The 24,846-nt window shown below is 39.3% G+C and overlaps 1 protein-coding gene across 2 annotated transcripts; it reads right to left on the bottom strand.

Annotated features, from left to right (window-relative positions):
- Positions 1 to 4,038: 4,038 nt before the first annotated feature.
- SLC15A4 (solute carrier family 15 member 4) lies at positions 4,039 to 24,668 on the bottom strand. 2 transcript variants are annotated; one of them, XM_032447855.1, is made up of 8 exons: positions 23,919 to 24,668; positions 18,652 to 18,947; positions 17,643 to 17,814; positions 16,596 to 16,673; positions 15,802 to 15,970; positions 12,695 to 12,850; positions 7,753 to 7,911; positions 4,039 to 5,445 (listed from the first exon to the last, which is right to left on the bottom strand). In XM_032447855.1, the coding sequence occupies exons 1-8, from the start codon at positions 24,606 to 24,608 to the stop codon at positions 5,297 to 5,299; spliced, it is 1,869 nt and encodes a 622-aa protein (XP_032303746.1). In that variant the 5' UTR covers positions 24,609 to 24,668; the 3' UTR covers positions 4,039 to 5,296. The 2 variants fall into 2 exon arrangements, with proteins under 2 accessions (XP_032303746.1, XP_015733854.1); XM_015878368.2 differs by having other exon boundaries at positions 17,643 to 17,811; positions 23,919 to 24,608.
- Between the last annotated feature and the right edge of the window lie 178 nt (positions 24,669 to 24,846).

The following is a 24,846-nucleotide window of genomic DNA, read 5'->3' as shown; positions in this document are numbered from 1 at the left end:
TGCATCATCTGATGCTTAGCAGTGCTCTTTCCTTCTCAGCTTAGATGGGTTCCCTGCCTTGGTCAGATAATACTAACTGCAAACATACCTCCCACTGACATGGACTTGTTGAAAGACCCAATTAAGATGACATCCACTATTAAGCCACAAAGTGTGCTGTGCTCTGGGGTTACAAGTACCCCAATATACCAAAATAAGCACCTCTATGCAGGATCAGTTCTTGAACTCCAGAATGCATCAGTAGAGACAAGTATCTTGCTTTAGCTGCACCAACAGACAGACTTCAGCTTCAGAGAGGTGCACGCTGGCAAAAAGCTGACATTATTTTTGAAGACACTCCAAGTGCTGTTCACAACGCGTGTTTTGACATCTTCCACTTCTACATCAAAAGGTTATTTGACCACATTACAGTTCTTATGTCCTTATAAAAGTCTTTGAAATGTTCCAGCAATATGAGAGTGCTTTGCAAAGCACACAGCTATTTTAAATTATTGCACCACTTCATGCTTTTAGAAGTACTTGAATCTGGACAGTTTTATTTCACGTGGAACAATTTCATAGTACGAGAGCTCATCAAACTCGATATGCTGGAATTTGGCAATGATAAGGATCAGGGATGTGCACAATATGATGCTTTGAGATTATTAAGACCTGTAGCAGCAGCATCATCCACTTTTGTTGGGTAAGTTAGAAACTACATCACGGTGCCACACAGCTAAAGCTCAGGTTCCCATCAGGCATTACAGGTCGGGGAAATTGGGATCATTAAAACCACCAGGATTTGGGTCTGCTGAAATAGGGTTTCTATGACCCTCCAAACTTCCGGCATGTTTGGCTTCCCTACACTGAAAAGATGCTTTAAAATTTTGTTTGTTTCATAGTATGACCACTTGTATACTCTGATTCACTATAGTGACACTTTGGGTTCAGATACAGGCTTGAATTGCAGCACTGAAATTGTCTGCTGAGCTTGTCAGTAGCTCCGGGAGAGCTCTCAGCTTGTTCTACCTGTGTTTTGATACAACAAACATGAACACAATACTTGCAGTACAGCCAAAAGTGTTGTTTGTTTATGTTGCTTCATGACTGGGAGGTAAAAAATGCATGCAGTTACCAGCAAGGTCTAAATAGTTACCATTACTTACATATATGCTTTAGTCCCTTTGTGTTGATACACAGTGCTACCAGCAGGCAGAGCAATTCAAGACCTCGGGGTCTCTTGAGAGTTAGAGCCAGGAGAAAAACTGCTCATGAAACGGGGATAGGACAGACAGGAAGAGATTGTGATGTACAGCATTAAATGTGCAGAGATAGCCAAGTGCATTTTTCAGCTTTCAGAAGCCACGTTATCTGTTTGAAGTCCCATTTTCAAAAGCTTAAGCAATATTTACCTTGTTTTCCCCTGTTCATTAAAGCATTCTATTTGCTGTCAAAAGTGATTTATGGACTGTGTTATATCACTAAATCTCATTACTGACTAACGCTTCCTAGTAAGAGGGATGAGAAGCATTATCAGTAAAATACTGAACTGTAGCTATGCACCAGAGAAGGATTACGGTATTGGATGCATCTACGCTGCAGTCTCAATGTCCCTGTGACTGCATAGACCACATCTAAGGCCGCTGGTTGGATGCTGATGACCCCTGGAGCAGCAGAGCCAGCCAAGGAGCAGCCAGTGCTGTAGCTCTAATCAGCATCGTTAGCTTCAGGACTGCCTACACAAAGCAGTCACAGCTTAGCTGAGCAGGCACTGCTTCCTCTAAAGGACATCCATTAATGTGTTGGAATTTATCCCTGTTAAAGTGCTCGTTCCTCAATATACTTGCTCTTTTTTTTTTCCTCATGTATTAGTGCTGCCACTGGCAGAAAGAAGGTGGTGGGATGGATTGTAGTTAATTCTCAATTGCAAAATAGGATGTTTTTTATCCTTCATGATGACCTTTTAAGTCCAGCACACTGCAGGTTAAAGCCTGCTGATTGGGTAGCAAGGCTTATTTCAAAGCCACTCCAAGTGGATCTGATGACTGTGTAACGGGGTTTTGACAGCCACTCTTTCTCTTTACTTAAATATCTGTACTGTGAATGCTGCAGCAGAAAAATTAAGTCTAAGCTGGGAAGGACTGTTAAACCGTGCTGTATACAACACATGAGAAAACAGCCACCAGGCAGACTGTATGAACTGCCAGTAGGCGGCCTTTACTGAAAGCAGCCTTCATTGCTATTCTGAACATAGCACTACCTGGGACAAAGCGCCTATTTACATACTTATCCTTAAACAGCTTCTGACTGCAGATCCCTTCTTCTTCTTTCCCTGCAGTTACATCATTGCTGCGGGGCCAGCAGGTACCACAGTGTCAGGTGTGTGCATTACACCTCCATCAATGCAAGCGTTGGTCTACAAATTCTCTGCTTCCTCAGAGACAAATCTGCATCTCAGACTATTGACTGCTGAAATGAAAAGCATTGTAATCTGCTTCCCCCCAAGGGCCTGTCTGCACTAACGGAACTTGCCCTGCATGTAAACAAATTCACTAGGACAGTATATTTCAAAAAGCAATTTCAAACACAAAAAGATGTTAGGATCTCCATGCATCTTTAAAACAGGTTTATTGGTTAATGCACTGTTTATTGTCTGCCATGTCAGCCCTGAGCAACTTTTGCTGAAGAAAACTAAACAGAAATAACAAACCTAAAATCCTGAACCCTTCAGAGAAATGACTATAGATCTATAAGGGCAATATTGACAGAGGTCTCATTTACTGTAATTAAACTCACTCTGTGGGTTTATATAAGCAGATGAAAAAAGACTCCTCTATTCTAAGGAGGTATATTCAGAATGGAGTGCAGGTACAAGATGCTTAAGAGAAGAGATTTTACTGCATTCTTAAGAGATCTACATATTGTATGAGCAACGCATTCATCCTGCATGACACACATGGGGCAGGCACCTATTTCTATATGTTATTAGATTACAGTTTGCGTTGGCACCTTTCATAATGCCTTGTGAATTCAAATAATGAATTTTAGTCAGATACCTGCCCTCACGTTTAACAACTATTTACTTTCCAACACTGTGCCTTGAATTTCAGGCACCTGGAAAGTCAGGGGGAGCTTAGAAACGTCCATTTGGATGATTCCCATCAGATCTTCCTTCTATATTGGAACAATCTAAGAGCGAACATAACTAAATTCAAACAGAACCACTTCAAGGTATTTCATTAATGAGGTGCAGTGCTCAGTCACAAAGTTAATTGATGAGTCTTATTTCTGTGTGGACTAGAATCACTAAAAAGACTGGGAGGAAGAATCAGCTTCGTCTTTGAGTCACGAAGGCTCATCTCTTTGATGAGAAGTGCCAGATTAATCTTCATAAATGGTCATAATTACTTGAGCCTGGAGCTCAGCCAAGTCATTCCAAATAAAAATTAAGCTGTACAATTGATTGCACGTTCAGACATCTCCGGACTATAAGAACCTGCACAGCCATACAGAAACCTGCAGATATTTACTGTATTGCTTGTGACAGGGTGAAAGTTGTTTGCCTAAAGAACGTGTAGACTAACCTAGTCTTCGCTCATTGAACTCCTCCTTAAGTAATCCATATGAACTTTGGATGTTTCTCAGAAGCTTGCCTGTGTGGGCTGTCACAGTGTTAGACTTCTTGTTTCTCTGGTAAACTTCATTTAACTTGGTGTAACCAGGTTGGAGCAGAGTGGCATCAAATCAGAGATTTATGAACACTGTTAAAAATATGAAGACTGGAGAAAAACAGTGAGATGAAATTCACTTCTTGGAAAAGGATTAAGAAGGGACACCAGAGCTGACAATATCTAACAGCAGAAGAAACACTTAATAATGAATAATTGAAACAGTATCTATTCAAGAAAGAACTCTATTCTGTTATTTCCCCTGATTTATCTTGGCAAAGACAATACATGTACTCTTACATGAGCTGACAAAATGAATGGGATGTCAATGCACATTGACACTTAATAGGATCTCACTGTATGTTGAGGAAATTAAGGCTAAAAACCAGAATAGTTGTAGGATAATTTTATTCACCTAGAAACAAAGGGTCAAAAGTCACAGCAAGGAAGTTTTGTTTTATTTTGTAAACTCATTAAAAAGATGCCCATGTACAAAAACAAAAGGGACATTTTAACAACATAAATGCAAAGGAAACTATAAAATCCAATATATTAATAAAAAGTTGAGTTTTTGTTTTCTTTCCACATTAATCTTCGCAAAATACCATCTTCCATACCAGCCTGCACACAATCCATTGTTAAAATGATTCAAACTCAGGAGGCCAAATGGGAAACCATTTGCTCTGCTATAGGAATGTGTTGCTGAAAGATGCAAACCCTGCAGCATGGTAGCCAGAACTAAGACACAGAACTGAAGGAACTGGCTCAAAAGGCTTCTAAATCGTTCTTGCGCATTCATCTTCTGAGAATTCCATCTCAGTCCTTTAAAATACTCCTTAGGGAAGTAACAGACTGAAGAATACCCTGTCAAAAGATGTATGTTTTCATTTTGGCCTAATACACCCAATGCAAACTCAAAACCAATTCTGAAGTAAAACCATTTCACTGCCAACAAATGTTTACTATGCAGCAGAACTTAGAGCAGCTGCATGCCAAGCTACTGCAACACATAGAGTCAGCACGTTGCCAACTCAGCCTTCAGTCTTGGACTCTCTTGACTGTAACTTTGGATCTTCATGGCTGAGTTCACTTCCAGCAAAAGATGATAATGTCGTTTTTTTTAATTACAGCTGATCTGCAACTTAATTTGTCCCTGCTTCTCCCAAGAAAATCAACTCTCATGGCTTACGTATGTTTGTTCTTGCAACTGCTACTTCAGGTTCTTGTGAAATGTTTTCTTTCCTATGCATCCTCAGTGTGGGCTTGAGACAGCTGAGTGTTTCTGTAGATCCATGATATTTCACTTAGCAGTTCCTCACTCAGGACTAACCCATGCCACACGTGACTCGCTGCATTCAATATCCAAGCATAAGTCCCCAGCTTTCAAGAGTTTAGTAAACATCACATGATTACAAAGAGCAACTTGAATGCCTAGAGTTAATACACTTCCAAGATTTGTGTTTGTCCTCTGCCAGGACATAGTGCAAGAAATGAGCCCCACCAACATAAGGCACTTACCCACGTTAACTGAGAGGGGCAGGGGCGAGAACTCTTGTAACATGCAAGTCTAATAAGAGTCTCTCCGGAGAAAACATAAGATCTCACAGATTCAGCATGAGCTGCTGTAATCATCCGCTCTGTGACAGACATCAGATCCTTCCATTGGCAGCTACGTCATTCATCTTTGATTTTTGATGATCATATTTCACAGAAACAATAAGGAAAAGCAAGAGGGTTGCTCCTTGGATGGCAGCCAGTAAAAAAAAGTAATAATTTAATTGGCAGCCATTAATGTTACCTAGAAAAGAAAATAGAAAGGAAAAAATAAACATTAATAAATATACAAGTGAAAATATCAATCCCTTCAAGCTTAAGTAGTGAAGACTTCCTTGCAAAACATGGGAAGACCTCAACACCTTTCCACCTGACAGCACAATGATGCAGGACAAATGATGGAACTTTAAAGGAAAGTACACTTAATCTTTCTTCTGTGCCTCTGTGCCTCAGACCATGTAATGTCTCTGAGGAAGGAGGTAGAGTCTCACTGCATTACATCCCTTATAAAAAGAATGGCAGGAAGTTACTCCTACCACTGTAAGAACTTTGTGCCAACGAGGACGGTACATATGTAGCAACAGGCATGATTCACCAGTCAGACCAATCTTAAAACTTAAATAATCTCCCATTCTTCCCCCTTCATTGTAGATCTCATTCTGCAAAATTGCAATGCTTTGCTGACCTCGAATAAAGCAGCTGAAAATCTCAGTGATGACTTCTATGTATGTAAGTAACAGAAATCACATCCACTTTTTCAGGAGACAACTCATTTCAAATGAAAATAAAAAGAATCAGAAAATGAATGGTACAAGGGAAGAAGTTTGGCAGCTCTATAGATGTAGGACAGCGGTTATCTCAGCCCTCTTTTGGAGCGAAGTTAAGAACTGATGAAACGATACACGGTTCCTTTTGGTTCAATTCACCTTTGACAGTCCCTCAAAGTTGTTATAAATGAGTGAGTTATAGCACATTAATTAATGTTAAATTAAGAAAGCTCATTGCTAAAATGTTATTCCTCTATTAAGAAATATCCACTATTGCTGTACTTTTAGAACAAATATATCGTGGCTCATTTCCAACATGCCACATGAGCCACAGCCAATGAGACCATTAAGATTATCACAAAGGTCAGAAGGTGTAAAAATACTGAAGTGTAGATCCATCCTAACAAGCTGTTCATGCAGTGTGCCTATAAATGTTCTGATTAAATTACTTTAATTACTGAAACTTATGATTCAATTAAACGAACTTCTAGTAAAATGCGATAAAATTAAACCAAGTCTTTCCTTGACATTTAAAATACAATATATATGTGCGGATCTCCACTTCGAGAGCAGATGTGGTTAAAAAGTAGTAATTATCCTTTATGAGATGGGATATTAAACCCATGAAACCTCAAGTTTGTGTCAGAGAAATAACAGCCATTTCAAAGGCAGCAATCAACACCGACGTGCCAGCAGAGAATAAAATCTGACAGTAGATTTTGGAGGCAGGTAGTTACATCAAATGGCACAGTGATTCGGCTCTAATAGCATAAGCTTGGTGTACAAGCTTATAGTTATTACATAGCAACTAATTAAAAAAAATCAGGAGTCTTTCATTCAATAAAGTCTTCTCCTTCCATTCCTGCTCTTGAAGGCCTAAGTAAATTTATTATGAGAATTTGGTAACGGCTTTCAATAGCATTAGACCAAATCAAACAGCAGCAGCAGATCTGTTTACTCTCCTGATATAAAGATTAAAAGTAGTACCAATAGAACATGCTACACACGGAAAGCACCCCTGATGAGCCAGACGTGGTTAAACTTCCCCTTGGTGAGGACACTTGCATAAAGCCAAAGCTATTTGTCATCTTCTGCTTTTTTTTCCCCAAGAATGCCTTATCAAATAAGGATGCCTTCCAGAAAACATTACTTATCGGTAAAACCAAATCAAACAGAAAATTCTCTCATACTGATTTTAATGCAATTCTAAACCATTTATACACGGAAGGCCTGGCATACGTTTAGAGGACTTCTCATTTTCCTTCTGTTGGAACTAATTAAACCATTGATGATGGCAGGATTTTCTGAAATTCCCAAAGTGCCACCTACTGGTGCCAATAATTATTTTTAATTTCAACTGGCAATATAAAGCAAAAGTTCCATTAGATTTAGAAAGAGTAAAAACTGGTAGCAGACAGAAATGGCAAAATTAACTCATGGTAATTGCCACAAAGTCTCCTGAAACTAAGAAGCTGAATAATCAGTAAGAAAGATTTGGGTACATTTTATTCCCCTTATCTCTAGAAAGTATTTTCAGTACTTCAGGCACTTTGACAAAATACTAAACATGTGTTTCCTATGCTTTCATGAGGACAATGTATTGTGTTGTACTGTCACATTAGTTTAGACCTATATGCAAGATGAAATGTAGTCCTTAATATAACAGTAGACAAGTATGTATTTTCTAAGTAGTAAGATTCAACAGTTCTACATGCACAAAGATCAGCTGCTTCTCAAGAAACCATCTGACTTTGTAAACTATGAATAAGCTGAAGATAACTTACCAAAATCGGTGTGATTACTCATCCAGCCAATTTCTTTAATAGACACCAGTGCCAACAATCCAGATCCAACAAATGATCCAATCCCCGAAAAGAAAAAAAACAGCCCCATAATAGCACTCTGCATTGATTTGGGAGCAGCTGAATATGCAAATTCTAGACCTGCATTAAAAGAAAAAATACATATTTTATCGAGAGGTTTAAGAAACCATAGTAATTTGTCATTGTTCAGTGTTATAGAAGCTACAGATGTATACTAATTCTGATATGCTGAACATCCAAAAGTAGCCTCAGATTTTGGGAGACACAGGAGACTGAAGCAGTGAATTCCTACTGTTTTCTAGTCTCCCCTAATTGCACTATGAACCATGTTAGATATTGTAGAGGAAATGCTAAGACATGGCCTGAAGCAATGATTGACCACCCTTCCCAGACCTCATTTAAGCGCTGGAAGTGGAGGTGAGAGCATCTTTCTGGAGACCCTTGCAAAACTGTGGCCTTCTAAAGGTAAGCAGCAAGTTTCTGTGTGTGTGATGCAGCTGGGTTTGTTCTTATTTGCTGTAGCTAAGGACTTTGTTACCCTGCTATTATCATGGTACTTTCCATCTTGTTATGGCATTACAGGTATCAATCCTCAAATAGATGACATTTGAGACCAGCTCTTTGGTCTCACTAACATTACATGTACAATACCAAGGAATCTTCTGATGCAGCTTATACAATTTTCTATCTAATTTTATCCTTTAAGCTACATATTAAACTGAGCCTAATCTGGAAAATTGTGTTCACCTTTTTCTACACACTTCATATGTTGTGCAGTATTTATAAAGCATGTGGCCTTCCTTAATAAGAATAAAGAGCTCAAGAACAAGGTCTCTCTTGCACTGATCAGGAATATTTATTTCTCATAGGCTCGCTGCCTGTATCTCTGATCTTAACAGAAGAATCAGTTGTATCTGAGAAGACAGCAATTATTTGCAACTTAACTTTGATTTAGAATGCTCTGAGCCCATTGCTCGTATGCATGTTCTTTTTAAGGCTTATATAAATGAGAATTCAACTTTAAGCTAGACTTATTCCAATTTCAACCAAGAAAACTAAGGGGGGGGGGGGGGGGAACCCAATCCAGTAACACCAATTTGAAAACAATCTGTGCTACTGAAATTGAATACCTACAGGACACACAGGTTAACTTCCTGCCTTGCAAAGACTAATGCCCACTATTAACTCTAAAAAAAGAGCAATATTCCTGTCAAAAGGGATTATTCACAAGAGACAGTCAAATCACAGAGCTTCCTCTGACGGATAAAAGGCTTGTTTCAAAACAGGCTGCTTCATACTGAAATTAATGACAGAATCCATTGCCTCATCTAATGCTTCTCTTGCCAGATTTATAGTTATAGACCTGAAAACAGCACAAATAGTCTCAGATAATAAGCATATGCTTATTTTTACCATTATTGCAATTTAACTTCTGCTACTCCAGACAGAGGTTAATTGATAGACACTGGCATTTCTCTTCAAGAAAAGGCTCAACACTTCAAGTGTAACAGGTCAATTTGCATGATGCAAGGGAGCTCTTTAAAGAGAAACAGAACTACGTGCTTTCACTTACTGGTCTAACAGCATTCTGCACTGCCACCTGAGAAATCTCTGATAACCAACACACTTCTCTTTTCCTTTGCAAAATACATTTGAGTGGCTCAATAGCAACCTGGCTGTGATTCTAGATGGGAACTGAAACGTCCTTTGCGCAACTCAGCTATGTAAGTTCCTGTAAATTCAAACCACAATGAGAGAATTGCTACAGAGAAGGAGCGAGTCACAAAAACCTCTTATTCTGAGAATTAAAAAGTCAGTTTTCCTTTTGCTGCTAGTAATAACAGTGCAGGCTTTTCAAGAACTATTTACCTGGCCCACCAGACTAAAAATCAAGCATTCTACTCTTGGGATGCAGTAGCTTATTCTTCAACCTGTTGTAATCATAGTTGCTACAAATGTTAGGAGTATCATTCATATTTTGGTCCCCAGGGTTCTGTGTATAGTGCACAAGATAGGCTCAGGAACATCATGTGGAAGAGTGCAGGCCATTTCTTCTCCTGTTCATTACACATATAGACTGGGTTGGTGGAGAAATCTTAACATTCAGAACAAAAATCCAGAATGTGTACAACACTATCCCTTTTTTTTGGGGGGAAAGCATATCTTTAAACTTGAATAATGTTTCCAACAAACCTAGAATTTAATCTAGCATGAAGAATACAGAATCTTTTCTTTGCCTTCAGAGATGCTCTTGCCTGCTGGCAGCCAGTGATAACAATTTCACGCTAGCTCAAACAATCACTTTTGATATTAAACCCTCTAGTTGGTGTTGTCAGGTGAGATGATGATTCCCAGCTAAATAAGAGTGCTTTAAGAGGACTGACAGAATAATACAAAACATTAATGCAATGTGTGTCATCTTTTAAAAGCAAATCAAGTGTAACTACTGTGACTTAATAAGAATATGTTTAGTTTTACAGTAAACAAAAAACCAACAGCTACCAATCCTATGTTTCTGCTCTTATGATCTTTAGCCCCCTTTTATTTGCAGTAAATATTTTCAAATTAAGATGGTTTTGTGACCATTAACAGTTTTGTTTTGTGGGTTGTGGGCAAAAGAGAAGCTTTTATCAACTTTGAGTATCAAATTGGTAAAGCATGTTCTATTAAAGTCTTGAGGGGCTTTCTTAAAGATACTGGGAATTCAGTTTAGATAACAATCAGAAAGCAGGGGAAAAAAAGCTCTGTAAAACAAGCCAAATGAAAGTGTAGTACAAAAGCAATTAAGATCTGTATGGAATTTTTGGTTCAAAGAGAAGCATTTACATTTTTTTTTTAACATTGACCAAATAACAGTTTTTGAAGTTACAAAGCTGTTAAAACAGATGCAGCAAGAGCAGAAAAACAGCAGGGTATTCTCATAAGAATAATGTATGCCTTAAAGTCTTTGCTTTTCACAAAGAAATCCACTAAAGCAGTTGAAAAAAACAGAAATACCACTAAGCCAGTCCTTAAATTGGAGCTCAACTAGCAGGGCACTGATAGAAAGGAGAAACAGCATGTAAGAAGAAACTTATATTTGCATGAATACTGGCATTACAATGAATCATCTGCTTATCTGAGTTCCAATTTAATTGGCACAGTCCCTGAAGTTGTAACTAAAGCTAAACAATTTTACTCTTGATTAAAGCTAAATATAGCCTCAGTTGCACTAAGTAATTTGATTAAACATGACTTCTGTCTTCAGGTTTTGGATTTGTGATGGCTACTGTTCATACATGCTGAAGCACAATGTAATAGAGGACAGCAGTTGCTATGCAGCTGTGATCTCTTGCAGAGGATACCGTGCTACCAAATCATACTTTCCATTTAAGAATCTATGGTGTTTAGCATCTGAGGTCTTAGTGTGCTTTAAAGATACTGAACTCTCCCCACGCCTTCCTAGTGCTGAAGGAAAGGGAGGGCTTGACTGCACATCACTGTGGGGTATGGAGACAAGCATGTTCCAAATCTGCTAAATGTGGAATATGTTGAAGCAGTTTTTATTAAGTTGGAATAAAACTTACCAGAAACCTGTGCAGATAAACATATAAAGCTGTTTCAGAAATTGAAATAGGAGAATGAACCCCCAACCCATGAAAGCCACATTTTTTTCTCCTTGCAAAGAAACCCAGGCACTTTGTTTCATTTCCCAACAGCTGTGATGACAGTCAACTACACATAACTAGAAACCTGATAGAGTAGAAGTTATCCCCCCACAGAACATGTGACAGCTGGGGCCACTGCCAGCAAGACCTTACAGAATCGGGCAATCTTGTCTTACTCACTGTGCTTGCCCAGTGTGAGGAATGAAAGTAAACACCTACAGGGAGAATGAGACCAGGAAACTGTTCTAAGCAAGCTAAGGGAAAGAACTATGCAGAAAGCCAGTCTGAACAGAAGATTTTTTAAGTTCAATACTCTGAAACAGTACTACAACATATTAATAAGTAACTAATTAAGCAGGTAACAGGAGATTTTAAAATGAAGTCATTGGAGCTACCAGTGTATTACATCAGGTAGTGCTGCAATTCTACTGAAGTAGCATCAAAATAACTAGTTTTGTGATCAAGAACATTTTCTATTATTAGTCAGTAAGCATTTTCCCAAGCACTAGATACGTAAATGCTGTACTAAGCATAACATTTTGTCTAATTGCAGTAAGGCAGCATTAGCCACCCCAGTGATAATGGATAAGTTGGCTGTGCTTTCTTTGTGCTAACTAGCCATGTACAAATACAAAACAGGTTAGAAAATAAGACATTATACCCCTTTCACCCTATCCTCCCATTTCACTTTGGCTTAATTTAAAACAAACTATTTTTTGTTTATTGTCACATAACTTTTCTTATCATACAGCTGTAGAAACTCAAGCAACATGAATTTAAACTGGGAATAAATCTTCATTGAAAGAGGTTCCTTCCTTTTGCCCTCAGAATGGATGATTATGCACACTAATTGATGATCTGAATTGTGAGCTCGGTTTCTAAGCAGAGAAGTTATAAAACAAATTCTATTTGCAACTCAGAGGAGGATTCAGAGGAAATAATACAGCATTAAATCTACTCTTTAAAATACACTGTTGAAAGACTATCTTGTTTACCGTTAGGGCTTGCACGTATCCCATGCTAACTGAATAGCAGACAAACATTCTAATGCTGCTCTTCCTGAAATTCAGTTCTTTGAAGACTTCTTATAAAGCCAATTTTCAAATGGGAAAAACAACACACAATGGGAAAGGAAGCAATTAAGTTATACAGCATAATATTGCATTTGAGGACATCAGTGCTCGTTTATAATGACTTGAGAAGGAAGTATTTTCTAAGAACCCATCATTTATGATAGAGAAGAAAGTATTTCTTACCTGCTATACTTGCAAATATTTCACTGAATCCGATGAGCACGTACTGAGGAATCTGCCACCATATTGGCAGATCTGCAGCATGGTATGTAACATTTCCAATTGTCTGATTGATTGTTTTAACCTTTACAATTTTCAGTCTGTTACTTTCTAGAATTCCTACACAGAGTGGAAGAGGGAAAAAAAAAACAACATACTTCAGAATTAAGAGGAATTAAGAATCAAATAAGGGTTCAGTCTTGCACAACAATTACAATTCATGAAATAGGAGTATGCATTTCCTCTTCTGAACAGAAATCACTACAGACTACTCATTATTGTTACTTCAATGAGCATAGTTCCTCTGCCAGAGAATTACAGCAGTTATATCCCCATTCAGTAGCAATAATTATAAAAATACTTGACCTTTTGCCAGATGGATTAACTGATAAGACCTTTCTCACAAGGAATTTGGTTTGTTTCTCTTTTAGAGGATGTGTGGCTTTTTGTCATTGCTTTCCTTTTTTAAAGATATTTTCATAAACTACTCCTTTGCAGTATTGCATGGTGCTGGTGAACCTGGAACTAATTTACTTATTAGAATGACTAAAATAATGCTATAAAGAGTGATTTCTTTCATACCATCTGTTTCTGAGGGGACGACTGTTCTGAACTCAGTACTGCTTAGCGCTAGGCCATCATGCTTTCTCTGCCTTCTGCATTTCTTCCCAGGTGATCACTTTGACACCTTTTTAAAGGTATCTTCCTTTAGCTCTTCAGTTAATTCAGTGCCCTCTGAACCATGAGAAGACGAGGTAATTAAAATAAAGCAGGGTATCTTGATGCTTTGTTTTTAATGTAGCCGACAGCTTAGAATGGAACTTAGAGCATTAACAAAGCAGCAGATTCAGCTAAGAACTTGTGCATAATTTCCTCATATATATTCAGTAGAAAGTTATTGTTCTTCAAAGCAGCTTGAGATCCTTATTGTGTTTGACATTCTTCACATCATAAGAAGTTTAGGACGTGTTTAGCAACACAGGAGTGTAACTACATTATACCAGACTGCAATAAGTCTTCAAAAGCTGACTGCTTCAGAATCTAGAATCCATTGATTCTTTCTTAGTCTTTGAGAGGCAAGCTTCAAGTTTAATCTTACTTTATTTGTAGTTAAAAGAATCTTAAATTCTTGAAATAATTGTTTAAACTCTATAAATGAAGTAGATTTTCCAGCTGAATAACCTCAAATCCTGCTGCTCAGAATGCATTGTAAAATGCATGAAGCGCAGCAAATGTTTGCTATGTCTCATCAGCTGTAGTCTCACACAATTTATAAGGTATTTAATACAATCTGAGCACCTAATAGGAAGCCATAATACTGTCCAGAACTAATGCCAGTTAGATAAGCAAGTTAAAATGGAAACATGGCCCAAACTAATCATTAGTATACTTTCGCAGGACTTCAAGCTAAGATATTAGCATCCTCAAGTGTTCAAAATTGAAATCATTTCCTCTAAGGCAGAAGCTGTGGGAAGCACTGTTGTATTTTAGAAACATTAAAATATGGCTTCTATAAATACAGTTTAATGAGAAAATAAAAAGAAGTTTATGAACCAGAGACAACAGAAGCCTTCCCCCCACATTAAACAGAGTCCCCTGTGCCTCAACCTCCTACAATGGAAGCACTCAAATTCACATTATGGTGAATAGATGCCAAATTATTCTAAAAGGTTCAACTTTCCACCCAGATTGCAGGTAATCAAACCAACAGAATTGTGCATCACATCTGTAGGTGACTGGAACAGAAAGCATATGGAATTAAGGATTCTGCTGCATGAAATCATTCCCCAACTTAGCAATCCATGCTCAATATGCTTCAGCCCCCCCCCAGTACTAATACTGATATTGCTGTTTTTGAGTTCAGTTCTATGTGAGCCAGCAGGTTCTATTTAAGGAGTTGACATTTAACTGTTTTACATCACCTTCTTTTGCTGGTAGCAGTACCCTGTGTAACAGAATAAGAGAAACATTCTTATTTTAAGTTTAAATGACTTTGCTAAGAGAACTTTACTCGCCCACATACAAAGTGACCTTCGCCTAATAAGGTAATTATCTCTCTCATTGAAGGAAACCTTAATAGCCATTTAAAGTGTCCCTTTTCCTAAAATATAGGAGATTACAACTGCTAAAATTAATTTATTTAATGCTATAATGCTTTATCAATATGTTCATTACAGCGATATTGGGTGAAGGCTATTCATTCTATGAAGCATTGCTCAGAGATGTTCAGTTCCACATCAGCAGTGTTTAACAGCTTTAAATCATCTCAAAAGCAGCTGATTTATGATTTGAACAGAGATGCCATCTTTTTCCTTTCATGCTATAGCTAAGCTATTTTACACTACAGTAATTCCCAAACATTAGGGAACATTAAGGTAAGGGAGGAGGGAAAAAAAGCCATAGTGGGGAGAAGAAACTCTTGTTCAGCAGTAACTTAAGTTATTATTTCAGATAAAGGGAAAGGATTTTTAGGTAGAAATTCAATTCTTTTAAACTCAAAAGTCAGACTGCATGAAGGAGCATACTTAATTTCTTGACTTCTTTTTTTTTCAGGATAAATGTTCAACTTCAAAATAAACAAGTAATAAATCAGATCACAGTCTTCCATAATATAATAAAGGTTATACTAGGAGTACTAAGGGCCTCAAATCCAAATGCTAAACACATTGTTCAGCCAAGCACTGATCAGTGAAGATAAGGCATCTGTTATGAAAATATGGTTGAAGATAAATAGTTTCCTGAATCAAGCATACTAGAACGTATTGCTGGCAGTTAATTAAATGAATATATAAACCTTTTACCCAGAAAAGCTTAACTTGCAAGTTGATCTTAAAAGGTATATTCTAAGTCTATTTCAGGCAGGAAAAAATACTCCTATTTTATTGGAAAAATTCAAACCAGACTAGTTATATCTGAATAAGATGTCCTCCATTGTAGGAAACACATCCATGTGGTTGTGTTCCAGCTGCCCCATGAAGAAGAGTCTTGAATAATCTTGAATTAAAGGTTTTGAAAGTCTATTTCAAATTGCTAAGCAACTACGTAAGTAGACTTTCAAGTTGCTTTCTTACCTGCAGCAAATGCTGAGCACATCACAAAAAACATCCCAACTGCAATTCTCTTCAGTGACGATGGGAGCAAGCCATTTCTCTTCAAAACAGGGTCCACTAATTTATCTTTTAAGGGTATTAGGATAAGAATAAGCACTGCATCAAACATAGTCAACCAGGCTGCTGGAAACTAAAAGAACAGATGACTGAAGTTAGGAATTTTGTGCTTAAGGGTTGTATTTTTCTTCCATTATATAAGAAAGAAAATATTTTTCATGAAATACTGAGATTGAAGGTTTTTTTCCAGTTTCTCTTGTGTATTTTGTTATATTTATTAAACAATACACATAGGTTGCTCTAAAATTAATGCCGCCTAGTTATTTCCATGCAAACTACAACAGAGCACAATGATACTGTTTAATAGAACAAATTCTCATCTAAAAAATACTATTTTTCACCATAGCCACGACCATTAGCTGATCTGTGCAGATGAGCTGATAGAAATGCTCTTCATCTTGTGGTGTAACAACTGTGCGTGGCCATCCAGAACATGGCCTGCTTTCTCACATCATTGTCACCACTCTTGAAATGGCTCCCCAACACTTCACTGTGCTCACATCCACTGTGTGATCTCCATATACTAGAACATATGCCCACATCAATGTAACACATGCAGTTCTCACTTTTAAATGCCCCCTCTTTATGGCTGTTGATTCCCTTTAATCATTTCCTTAATTTTCTATACTTTCTGGTACAAATTTCTTTTGTGTTTCCACTAAAGAAAGAATACTTCTCACTTGTTGTGCCCTACTTACCGTATGAACTGAGTTGGTGTCATTTGCTATTTCAGGAATTTTCAGATGAAGACTCTGCAATACATATGTTGTCTGCATCTAGTATTAGGGAAGATGAGTTGAGGTTATTTGGACAAGTCTACCTCACACTATTTTACTTTATTAATAACTAACAAAGATTACACCAAAAGTAAATTGCTCACTTAAGAAACCAACAACTACTGTTAGAACATCATGAACTGTTTTTAAGCCATCAAATTAATTTTACTAAGTGCATGAAGAATCATGCATGTGATTTTTGAACACAATTGAAATACAATTACTCCAAATTTCTCCCCAGTATGTGTCAACCCAATTCATCACACTAAAGAAGAAGAACTAGAAAATAATTCATTAAAAATGCAATCCAGTCCGCTGACCCTGACCTGTGTGAATCAACTGCAAGATGAAAAGGTGCAATATTTAAGATGCATTCATTTGTATAGCTCTGAAACATTTTAATTATAAAGCATTCCCACTAACTGCTTTTCATTTCTCAGTTCCAAGGGGAAAGACTGAAAATTCTTCATATACAGGGAAGAGTGCCCAGAAGATATATGAAATTAGATACACTGGCATACTGGTAAGTTGATTCAGCTTTCCCCAGTAATTTTATCCAACAAAGCAAAAATGTAAAAACAGCTAGCATCCTGCAGTATTATTTTTGCTATCACAATAGTATGTGATGCAGCTCTAGGCATGAAAAACAAAAGTACTTAACATTATTGAACACATGGGTATTAAACAAGGCATGCAGTCAATACTGGAGTTCTGAAGAATCCTGTTCAATACTCGGCTTCTCTAGAATCACAGCTACTAAATGGTAACTGTAAATAAACTTTATAGAACAGTATGTCATCCCTTCCCCACTAAAAACCAAGCTTTGTGTACTTCCTCCAAACAGCCTGGGCTCAGAACTACATGTTGACAATATGGCTCCAGATCTTTCAAATGCAGTTATGGCCTTTACATTTGATATTGTTGTTTTTACACATGACAAAGAGTGCATAACTATTTGAAACTACTCACTTGAAAATACACTGTCCAGTAAGGTATTAAAGCTAAAAAGACAGGGATAATCTTCACGAGAGCTTTCACATCTTCAACTTTATCTTCTCTGAATGGGCCTCCACGTGACAGCTTAGCCATCTCAAACAGGCTCTGCTTACGAGGCTGCTGAAGGACTCCCTGGCCTTCACTACAGAAAAGATCACATAGAGGTTTGGTTAATAACAATACCTGACTTGTCTAGTTATCTTGTAACACTATCTTTCATTATAAAAGAAAACTCATGATTTCCAGAATAAGTTATTCTTAACAACAAATTAACTAGACCAGAATGGATCAGTAGCACATAAAAGCACAAGGTGAGATATTTGTTATAAAGATTTCCTTTTTCTCCTCCCTATAAATACAAGGGGCTGCAATATGCAGAACTTAACAGTACCACAAACAGTACCACAAAATGTGTTACTCTGACTCACTGAATTGCCTTACAAAATGAATACATGAAATCCATTACTGTAAAGGCACCTTGCATATGTTATCATCAGTGACCTAATTCAGCCACCAGTATGCCATGGTCATCTCTTAAGAGTGAAATAACCACTTGGAAAGCAAAAAGCCAGTATACATTTCAGCTACCCAACAAACCGCATAAGAAACGACTGAATGTAGATAGTAGTGTTTTTAAAATCAGGCAGTGCCCCATAAACGTATCTAGGCAGTTCAAGACATTCACTAATGTTTAGAAGCAGCAAAGTTGGGTAATATTACACTTTCAGTGACTCAGTTGAAAATGGCAGACTTGACATTGCAGCATGGAGATTCAATGATCTCAGAACACATCTCTCTTTCATCCCAGTGATTCCACAATGCAATCCCCAGGAACCAAATTTCTCAGCAACAGTTCTCAAGCAAAGTTGCACATTCTAGTGTAATCTCTCCTGACTTACTTCCAGCTAGCCTGTGCAAGTTAGTTTCAGTTCTTAAGCTGATTCACTGTAATTCAGACTATACCAAAGAGCTTGTTACAAACCTATTAGTTGAATGTTCCATATGTCTTTTTCTTGAGCAACACGAATATGCGAGAATTTTAAACATGTCAGTGAAGGCACTACCATCAGGTGGCTTTGTGATGAAGAAACTCTGACCACATAAGAAAACCATGAATGAAATTCCAATGCAAACTGTTGGGATACTATATCCAATTACGAAGCTCACATTCTGCTGAATGTAAGCAATTCCTCCCAGAGAGAGAATAGCTCCCAAATTAATGCTCCAATAAAACCAATTAAAAAATCTTCTTGTGGCTTCTGGACCTCGATCTTTGACCTGGAAAAAATTAAAAACAAGTTGTTCAATTTCTGAAGGAAATTAAGAGTGTTTATTAAATCAGATTGCCTGAGATTTCAGGCAGTGAAAACCCCATTAAATACCTTCCCTTCTATCAATTCAGCCCAGGTCACGGTGTTCTTTTTCGGCTTGAAGCGTTTCTCAAACATAAATAAGACATCTCTACCTTACAGAATCATCCTGCACAGTTTTTACCATCACTCTTTATTCTCTGTTGCCTACCATAAGTCGCCCCATGTGATTTAGTCACAAGAACTCAGCGCAACTCATAAGTTGTGATGTAAGAGAAATTATGCAAGTTAAAATGTGTAATACATTAAAAAAGATCAACTTGTCTACAAAAGATTCCATCACACCATATTTGTCACCGTTTTATGACTGAAAGGCCATTAGCATTGACCATTAGGTACCATGCACTGGGCTTGCTGAGTCACTTGTTGATGACTTCTAATTTCAAGTTTCCCTTCCTTATTTTGCCATATCTTGAAAAGATTTGCGTTTAGTTTGCAATACAGAAAACAAACTAGGTCTTGAAACACGTTTTTAACGTTGCCAGCTCTGATTTATAGCTTCAACTTTCTCAGTGGTGCAGAAACCTTACTGTATCATTTAAGCAAACTGAACAAAAGAAATATTAAAGCACTTATTCCTATGCATGGTTCACAGCATTGCTAGGCACTGAAGTATGCAAGTCAAATACAATCTCAGAGCCTGCAACTTAGAAATTCCCCTTCTCCAGTGTTAGTTTGGTACCTATTCCTTCATCTAAAGGGTCATCAAGTGTAGCAGTATATTAAACTAGGTATTTCTCCCAGATCCCACGTGACAGAAGGTATTAGCAAAGAATTACATCATAGAAAGTGCTCCAACTTGGGTAATGAATTATCAACCTTTTTGACAAAGGTTTTAATTTCTTCATGATAAAGTCTCAGTTCTCTTACACTTCCTGCAAAAAAAAAGAAAAAGACTTCCCATCCTCTCTCACAAATGACCTTTCTTATGGCTACACAAGGACAAACAAAGATGTGAAAGCAAGCTTTGGTACAATATAAAAACAGGCAAAGCACAGCATGGGATTTCTATCAAGTATTATCCCAGCCTCCAAGTTGGAGCTCCTGACAAATTTGCCAAACCAAGTATAGCCTCCATCTACTTAATGACCTGCAGCTGAATTTTCCCCCCTGTTGAACTTGTCCAGCCTGCCCCCTGAACCCAGGTCAGCTCTTAGAATCCATAACAGCTTGTGGCAAAGAGATCACCATGTAATTACGTGCTGCAAACATCATCATTTATCCATGCTGAACCTGCCTCATACTAGCCTTGCTTGTGTTCCCTACCTCCAGAAGGGAGCTCGCTGAGATTTATCCCACCGCTGATCTATTTCTACCCCTTTCATTTTCATAAATTGCTTATATCCTCCTTTTAGCTACCTTTTCTGAGGTAGTTCTAGGAAGTTATAGACTTCTGCACGGTTCCTTGCACAGAAATCACTGACCGTGACTGTGGCTCTTCCCTGGAACTTCCCTGACCTTCTCCAGGATCCTTTCTGAGATAGTCACCAAAAAAGAACATAGATATACCACAGACCTCCAAAGAAAAGAGTTCACATCCTGCTTTCCCCTGTTGGCTATTACCTGAACTCCGTGACAGCACAAGATAGATTTGTTCTCTTAAGTGTTCACTGAATGAACAATAAATATTTGTTTCTCTCTTCTGTTACTAATACTGTAGGCGATACATTTTAATACATGGTCAAGAAGAAAAACATATTGAAGTTCATTTTCATTTAGCAAGGACAAGCATTTTTCCCAAAATTGCAGGAATTCTTTTTCCCTTTATGCTTGCCTGCATTATTTTCAATCATCCAAGCAGAAAGAAGAATCTGCCCTTCCCTCTGCTTATTTTCCTTGGTGCTCGTGCACAGCAGCACTGTCCTTGTGGTACCAACACCACCAGCTTCATTATATTCTTAATGTCTTCCCTTCAGCTGCAGCAGGAAAGCGATGCACACACGGGGCACCAGAATGATGTGTGTCCTGGATCAAACCTGTCCTGCAAGTTGGTCCCATATCCCTATGCTGAAAGTCAAAATAGGTATATTTAACCTTTTTGACCCCATCACAGCAGAAAAGCTTTAAATCCTCAGCAATGCCTAAAAAGCACTAAATGTACTACAACCATTTCAAAGGTGCCCCAGCTCAAAGGAATAACAGCCATATCTAATGCCCACAATGTGATTGCTGAAGGTAACAACAACAAAAAAACCCCAAACCCAAAGAATAACAGAAAATGAGTAACTGTAAGTGTTCTGGTCACAGCTGCATTGTCAATCGTTGACCAGCTGCCCTTGCTGCCTGCACTGAGGTGGGCCTCTAAAGGGGAAATAAAACTGTTTTGCTGTTCTCAACACATCGAACATAACTTTTGCAAAAGAAAGTTTAGCCTAAGCCTTGAAATTTCTGCTGTCCAAACGGTCATTTTCTTGATATATCTGATAACTATCCTTTACATGTAGCTAATCCAAATGCAGAAAGAAAATCAATACGGCATGCTGAGTGTTATAATTGGACCTAGACAGCACTGGATTTCAAAACAGTAAGGAATGCTTCTCAGAGCCAAGATTTTGAACACAAAACACTTATATTACACCGATTATGGTCAGATGAGATGCAATTACCACCACAGTTCTCATGCTAAAGAATCCCAAGTGCCTGTAACGCTGTGTTATAGGAGCTGTGCAATAATAAGGTTATTTACAACCACTTTCAGTACAGCCTGTAACCCTGCCCTGCAATAGTCTAGGCCTGCTTAGGATATGAAGTTAGCACCTAATAGTCATGACTAAAATGCTAAACACAGCTCAAACCAAGAGAACAACTAGTTCTTTAGCTACAGCACTCTGTGAAAGTGGTCATTACAAAATATGTGACTGACAGCAACCTCTATGGCACAGCTGCCACTGACATTCCTATCAGACCTCATTCTGACTTAGAAGAAAGATGATCAGTTACTGAATTACCCCTCTCCTGGCGTTTTTCAATGCCAACATTAGACACCAGTCATCTACTACTGATTTTTGGCTTCAGATTCACAACAACCAGGGACAGTCACATTGTTTCCCAACTCTAAAAAGTCATGAACTGCTGCATAGAACAGGAAGTGAGTGCAAAACACTCCTACCCAAAAGGGGAACTGGAAACTGCCAGGTTATACACATCACATGCTTATAAGCACATGCTTATATTCTGAGAAGCATCAGCTCAGATTTAGATACAAGCATTGGAACAGTCTACAGCTTCTGGGGGAAAAAAAGCAGCGCCTTTATTCTTAGCAATCAATACCTTTGTATCCAGCTGTTTGCTATATTACCATGTGGGGAGAAGCCACTCATAAGGCCCAGAACTGCACCATGAGGTAAATGGTACACTGGCACACATTTAACACATAAGCTAGAGAAACAGAGGAGAAAAAATTGGTCCTCAGCAGAACAGCAGTGATTATGAACCAGCAGGAATATTTCTTGTGCTTCATCCCACATAAATCACTGGGAATTACCTGCACACCTTTGCCAAAAACTGCTTTCACTGAAATCCTGAGAGAAAAGCCAAAAAATAAACATAACAACTCCAGCTTCAGCAGCTACGTTTCCACTGGCAATGGTTCTTCTTTTGCTCTCTCCCTGCCATTATTTATCTCTTACATTTAATGGTCATAAAGTGTCCTGAGGATAAGAAGTCAGTTTTGAAAAACACCTTATAAGATAAAGTCATATTAAAGCTATTTCACTTGATGGGCTCGTGCTGGTTTAAACAGAGCTGATACACTGGAGACATACGATCCCAGTCTATAATAACGTTTTACATTTATATACTGCCTTCAACTCCAGAATCTATAATATGTGAAATGCCCAAGAATGAGAAACGTAAACTGCACAATAGGGAATAGAGGGACACTTGGCAAGATTGCAGTAGATCCTAACCTCTCACAAACAATTTCATGGTACTTTTGCCTGTTGAAGCAGGTAGCACTCAATGGACCAGTAAGCTGGGTTGGAGATACGTTCCCCTCTTCAGAACCTAGAATGGATTTGTTAGGAAAGCTGCTCAATATCTAAGAATCTGAAATTCTCAATTTGTAAAGCAAGAATTAAATGTGAGTTCCTCACAGTCAGCATCCTACCTTAGCACAAGACTACAAGAAAAAACCAACAAAACACATGGAACAGTGCATTCCAGACCATACTGAGCTATGAGCTATTTGTCAAATACTTCCTGTAAAGTCACTTGCTTCTGCAGCGATGACCCTATGAATGATATCACTGAACTGGATCTCAACATGACCATTGGACATAACATGTCCTTATGAGAACTTGCTGCTCTGAGATCACACTCCCACCGGTCGTCTGGAACAGCATCAGCCTGTACAAAAATCCAACTGCAGGGCACAGTACTGTAATACCTTACAGTTAAACAACGCCTGTTCTCTATCCTTCATTCATCACATTAGGATGATAAAGGCCTCGGAGCGTTCCCCCAGAAGACAGATGCTACTCTTATCAAAGCTAAAATGTATATTAGGTATTCCACCAGATTGAGATCTGAGGTCATATTAACACAAACTCCACCAAGTAAGACAGCTGATAATCTACTCCACGGCTACCAAGAACCCAATTCAACTCCTCAGCGTGGTGACACCCCCAGCCAGATTTAGGTCCCCGGGCTGCATAAAAGCCAGAAGCTGTAAGAAGATCAGGCATGGTGCACACTCCAAAACCCCAGCTAACAGGGCACAGCTCAGCATCCTGAATCACACAGGAGATGAAGCTGAAAGCTGTGAGTCCCTCCAAGCACCAATGTGAGCAGTTGGCACACTGTCCACCCCACTGACACCCATCCCCTGGGCCACACCAGCACCACCGAGCGCCGTGGCAACCACCAAGCAATACTTGACCTGATCTGCCCCAAACGGGGTGATGTTGGCTTTGACCGACCCGACTCCCAGCCCCACCAGCACCAATCCCACGAAGGTGGCTGCTGCGCAGTAACGGGTGGCTCCAACCTGGGAGCACGGCACCGGAGTGGCGTTGGTGGCCGGAGAAGAGCAGTTCTCTACGGGGAACAAGGGGATGTCACCGCAGAGACCCTGACGAGTGTGCGGAGCGGCGATGACGGGGAAAGCCAGCATGCCCAGCAGGTAGAGAGCCATGCTGAGCAGGATGGTGCCGAATTTGCCCAGCAGAGCATCGGCCAACCAGCCACCAAACGGCGACACCAAGTAGGTGATGCCCATAAAGAGCAGCAGGGCCTGGCTGGCCTGGGCGCCCTCCCAGTCGTAGGGAGGCCCGTTGAGAAACAGCACCAGGTTGGATGTGATGCCGTAGAAGGCCACTCTCTCCAGCAGCTCGGCCAGCAGCACGGCAGCGCAGGCCAAACGCCGACCGTGGAAGGCGTCGATCGCCAATCGTCCCCGCTCCCCGCTGCCCAGCAAAGGGCTGCGCTCGCTCGGCTCGCCTTCCTCCATGGCAGCACCTCCCGGCAGCGGAGCCGCCGATTCCCGGCCCCCGCCCGGAGGTAACTTCACCGCGGCCGCACGGCGGGGCCCGGCCCGACCCGCCTGCGAGTGGGAGCGGCGTAAGGCCATTGGGTGAGTACGATGTCACTCAATAGGCCGAGCCGTCACATGGAGGAGAGCGTCCGGGAATGGCGGTGCAGGAGGGGCAGGCCCAGGAAGGGGCGGAGCTGGGCTCTCTTACGCTGCCCAGTGAGGGGAGTGGGTTCCGCTTTGATCCTCAGTACAGGATCAGCCTAGAGGAGAGAAGGTTGCGGGGTGACCTCATTGCAGACTTTCAATACCTGAAGGGGACTAACTCCAAGGAGGG

The sequence above is a fragment of the Coturnix japonica genome, chromosome 15 (assembly GCF_001577835.2).
Source record: "Coturnix japonica isolate 7356 chromosome 15, Coturnix japonica 2.1, whole genome shotgun sequence".
Lineage (NCBI taxonomy): Eukaryota > Metazoa > Chordata > Aves > Galliformes > Phasianidae > Coturnix > Coturnix japonica.
The sequence above is the reverse complement of the archived record's forward strand: the minus strand, read 5'-3'. Positions and strand labels throughout refer to the sequence as shown.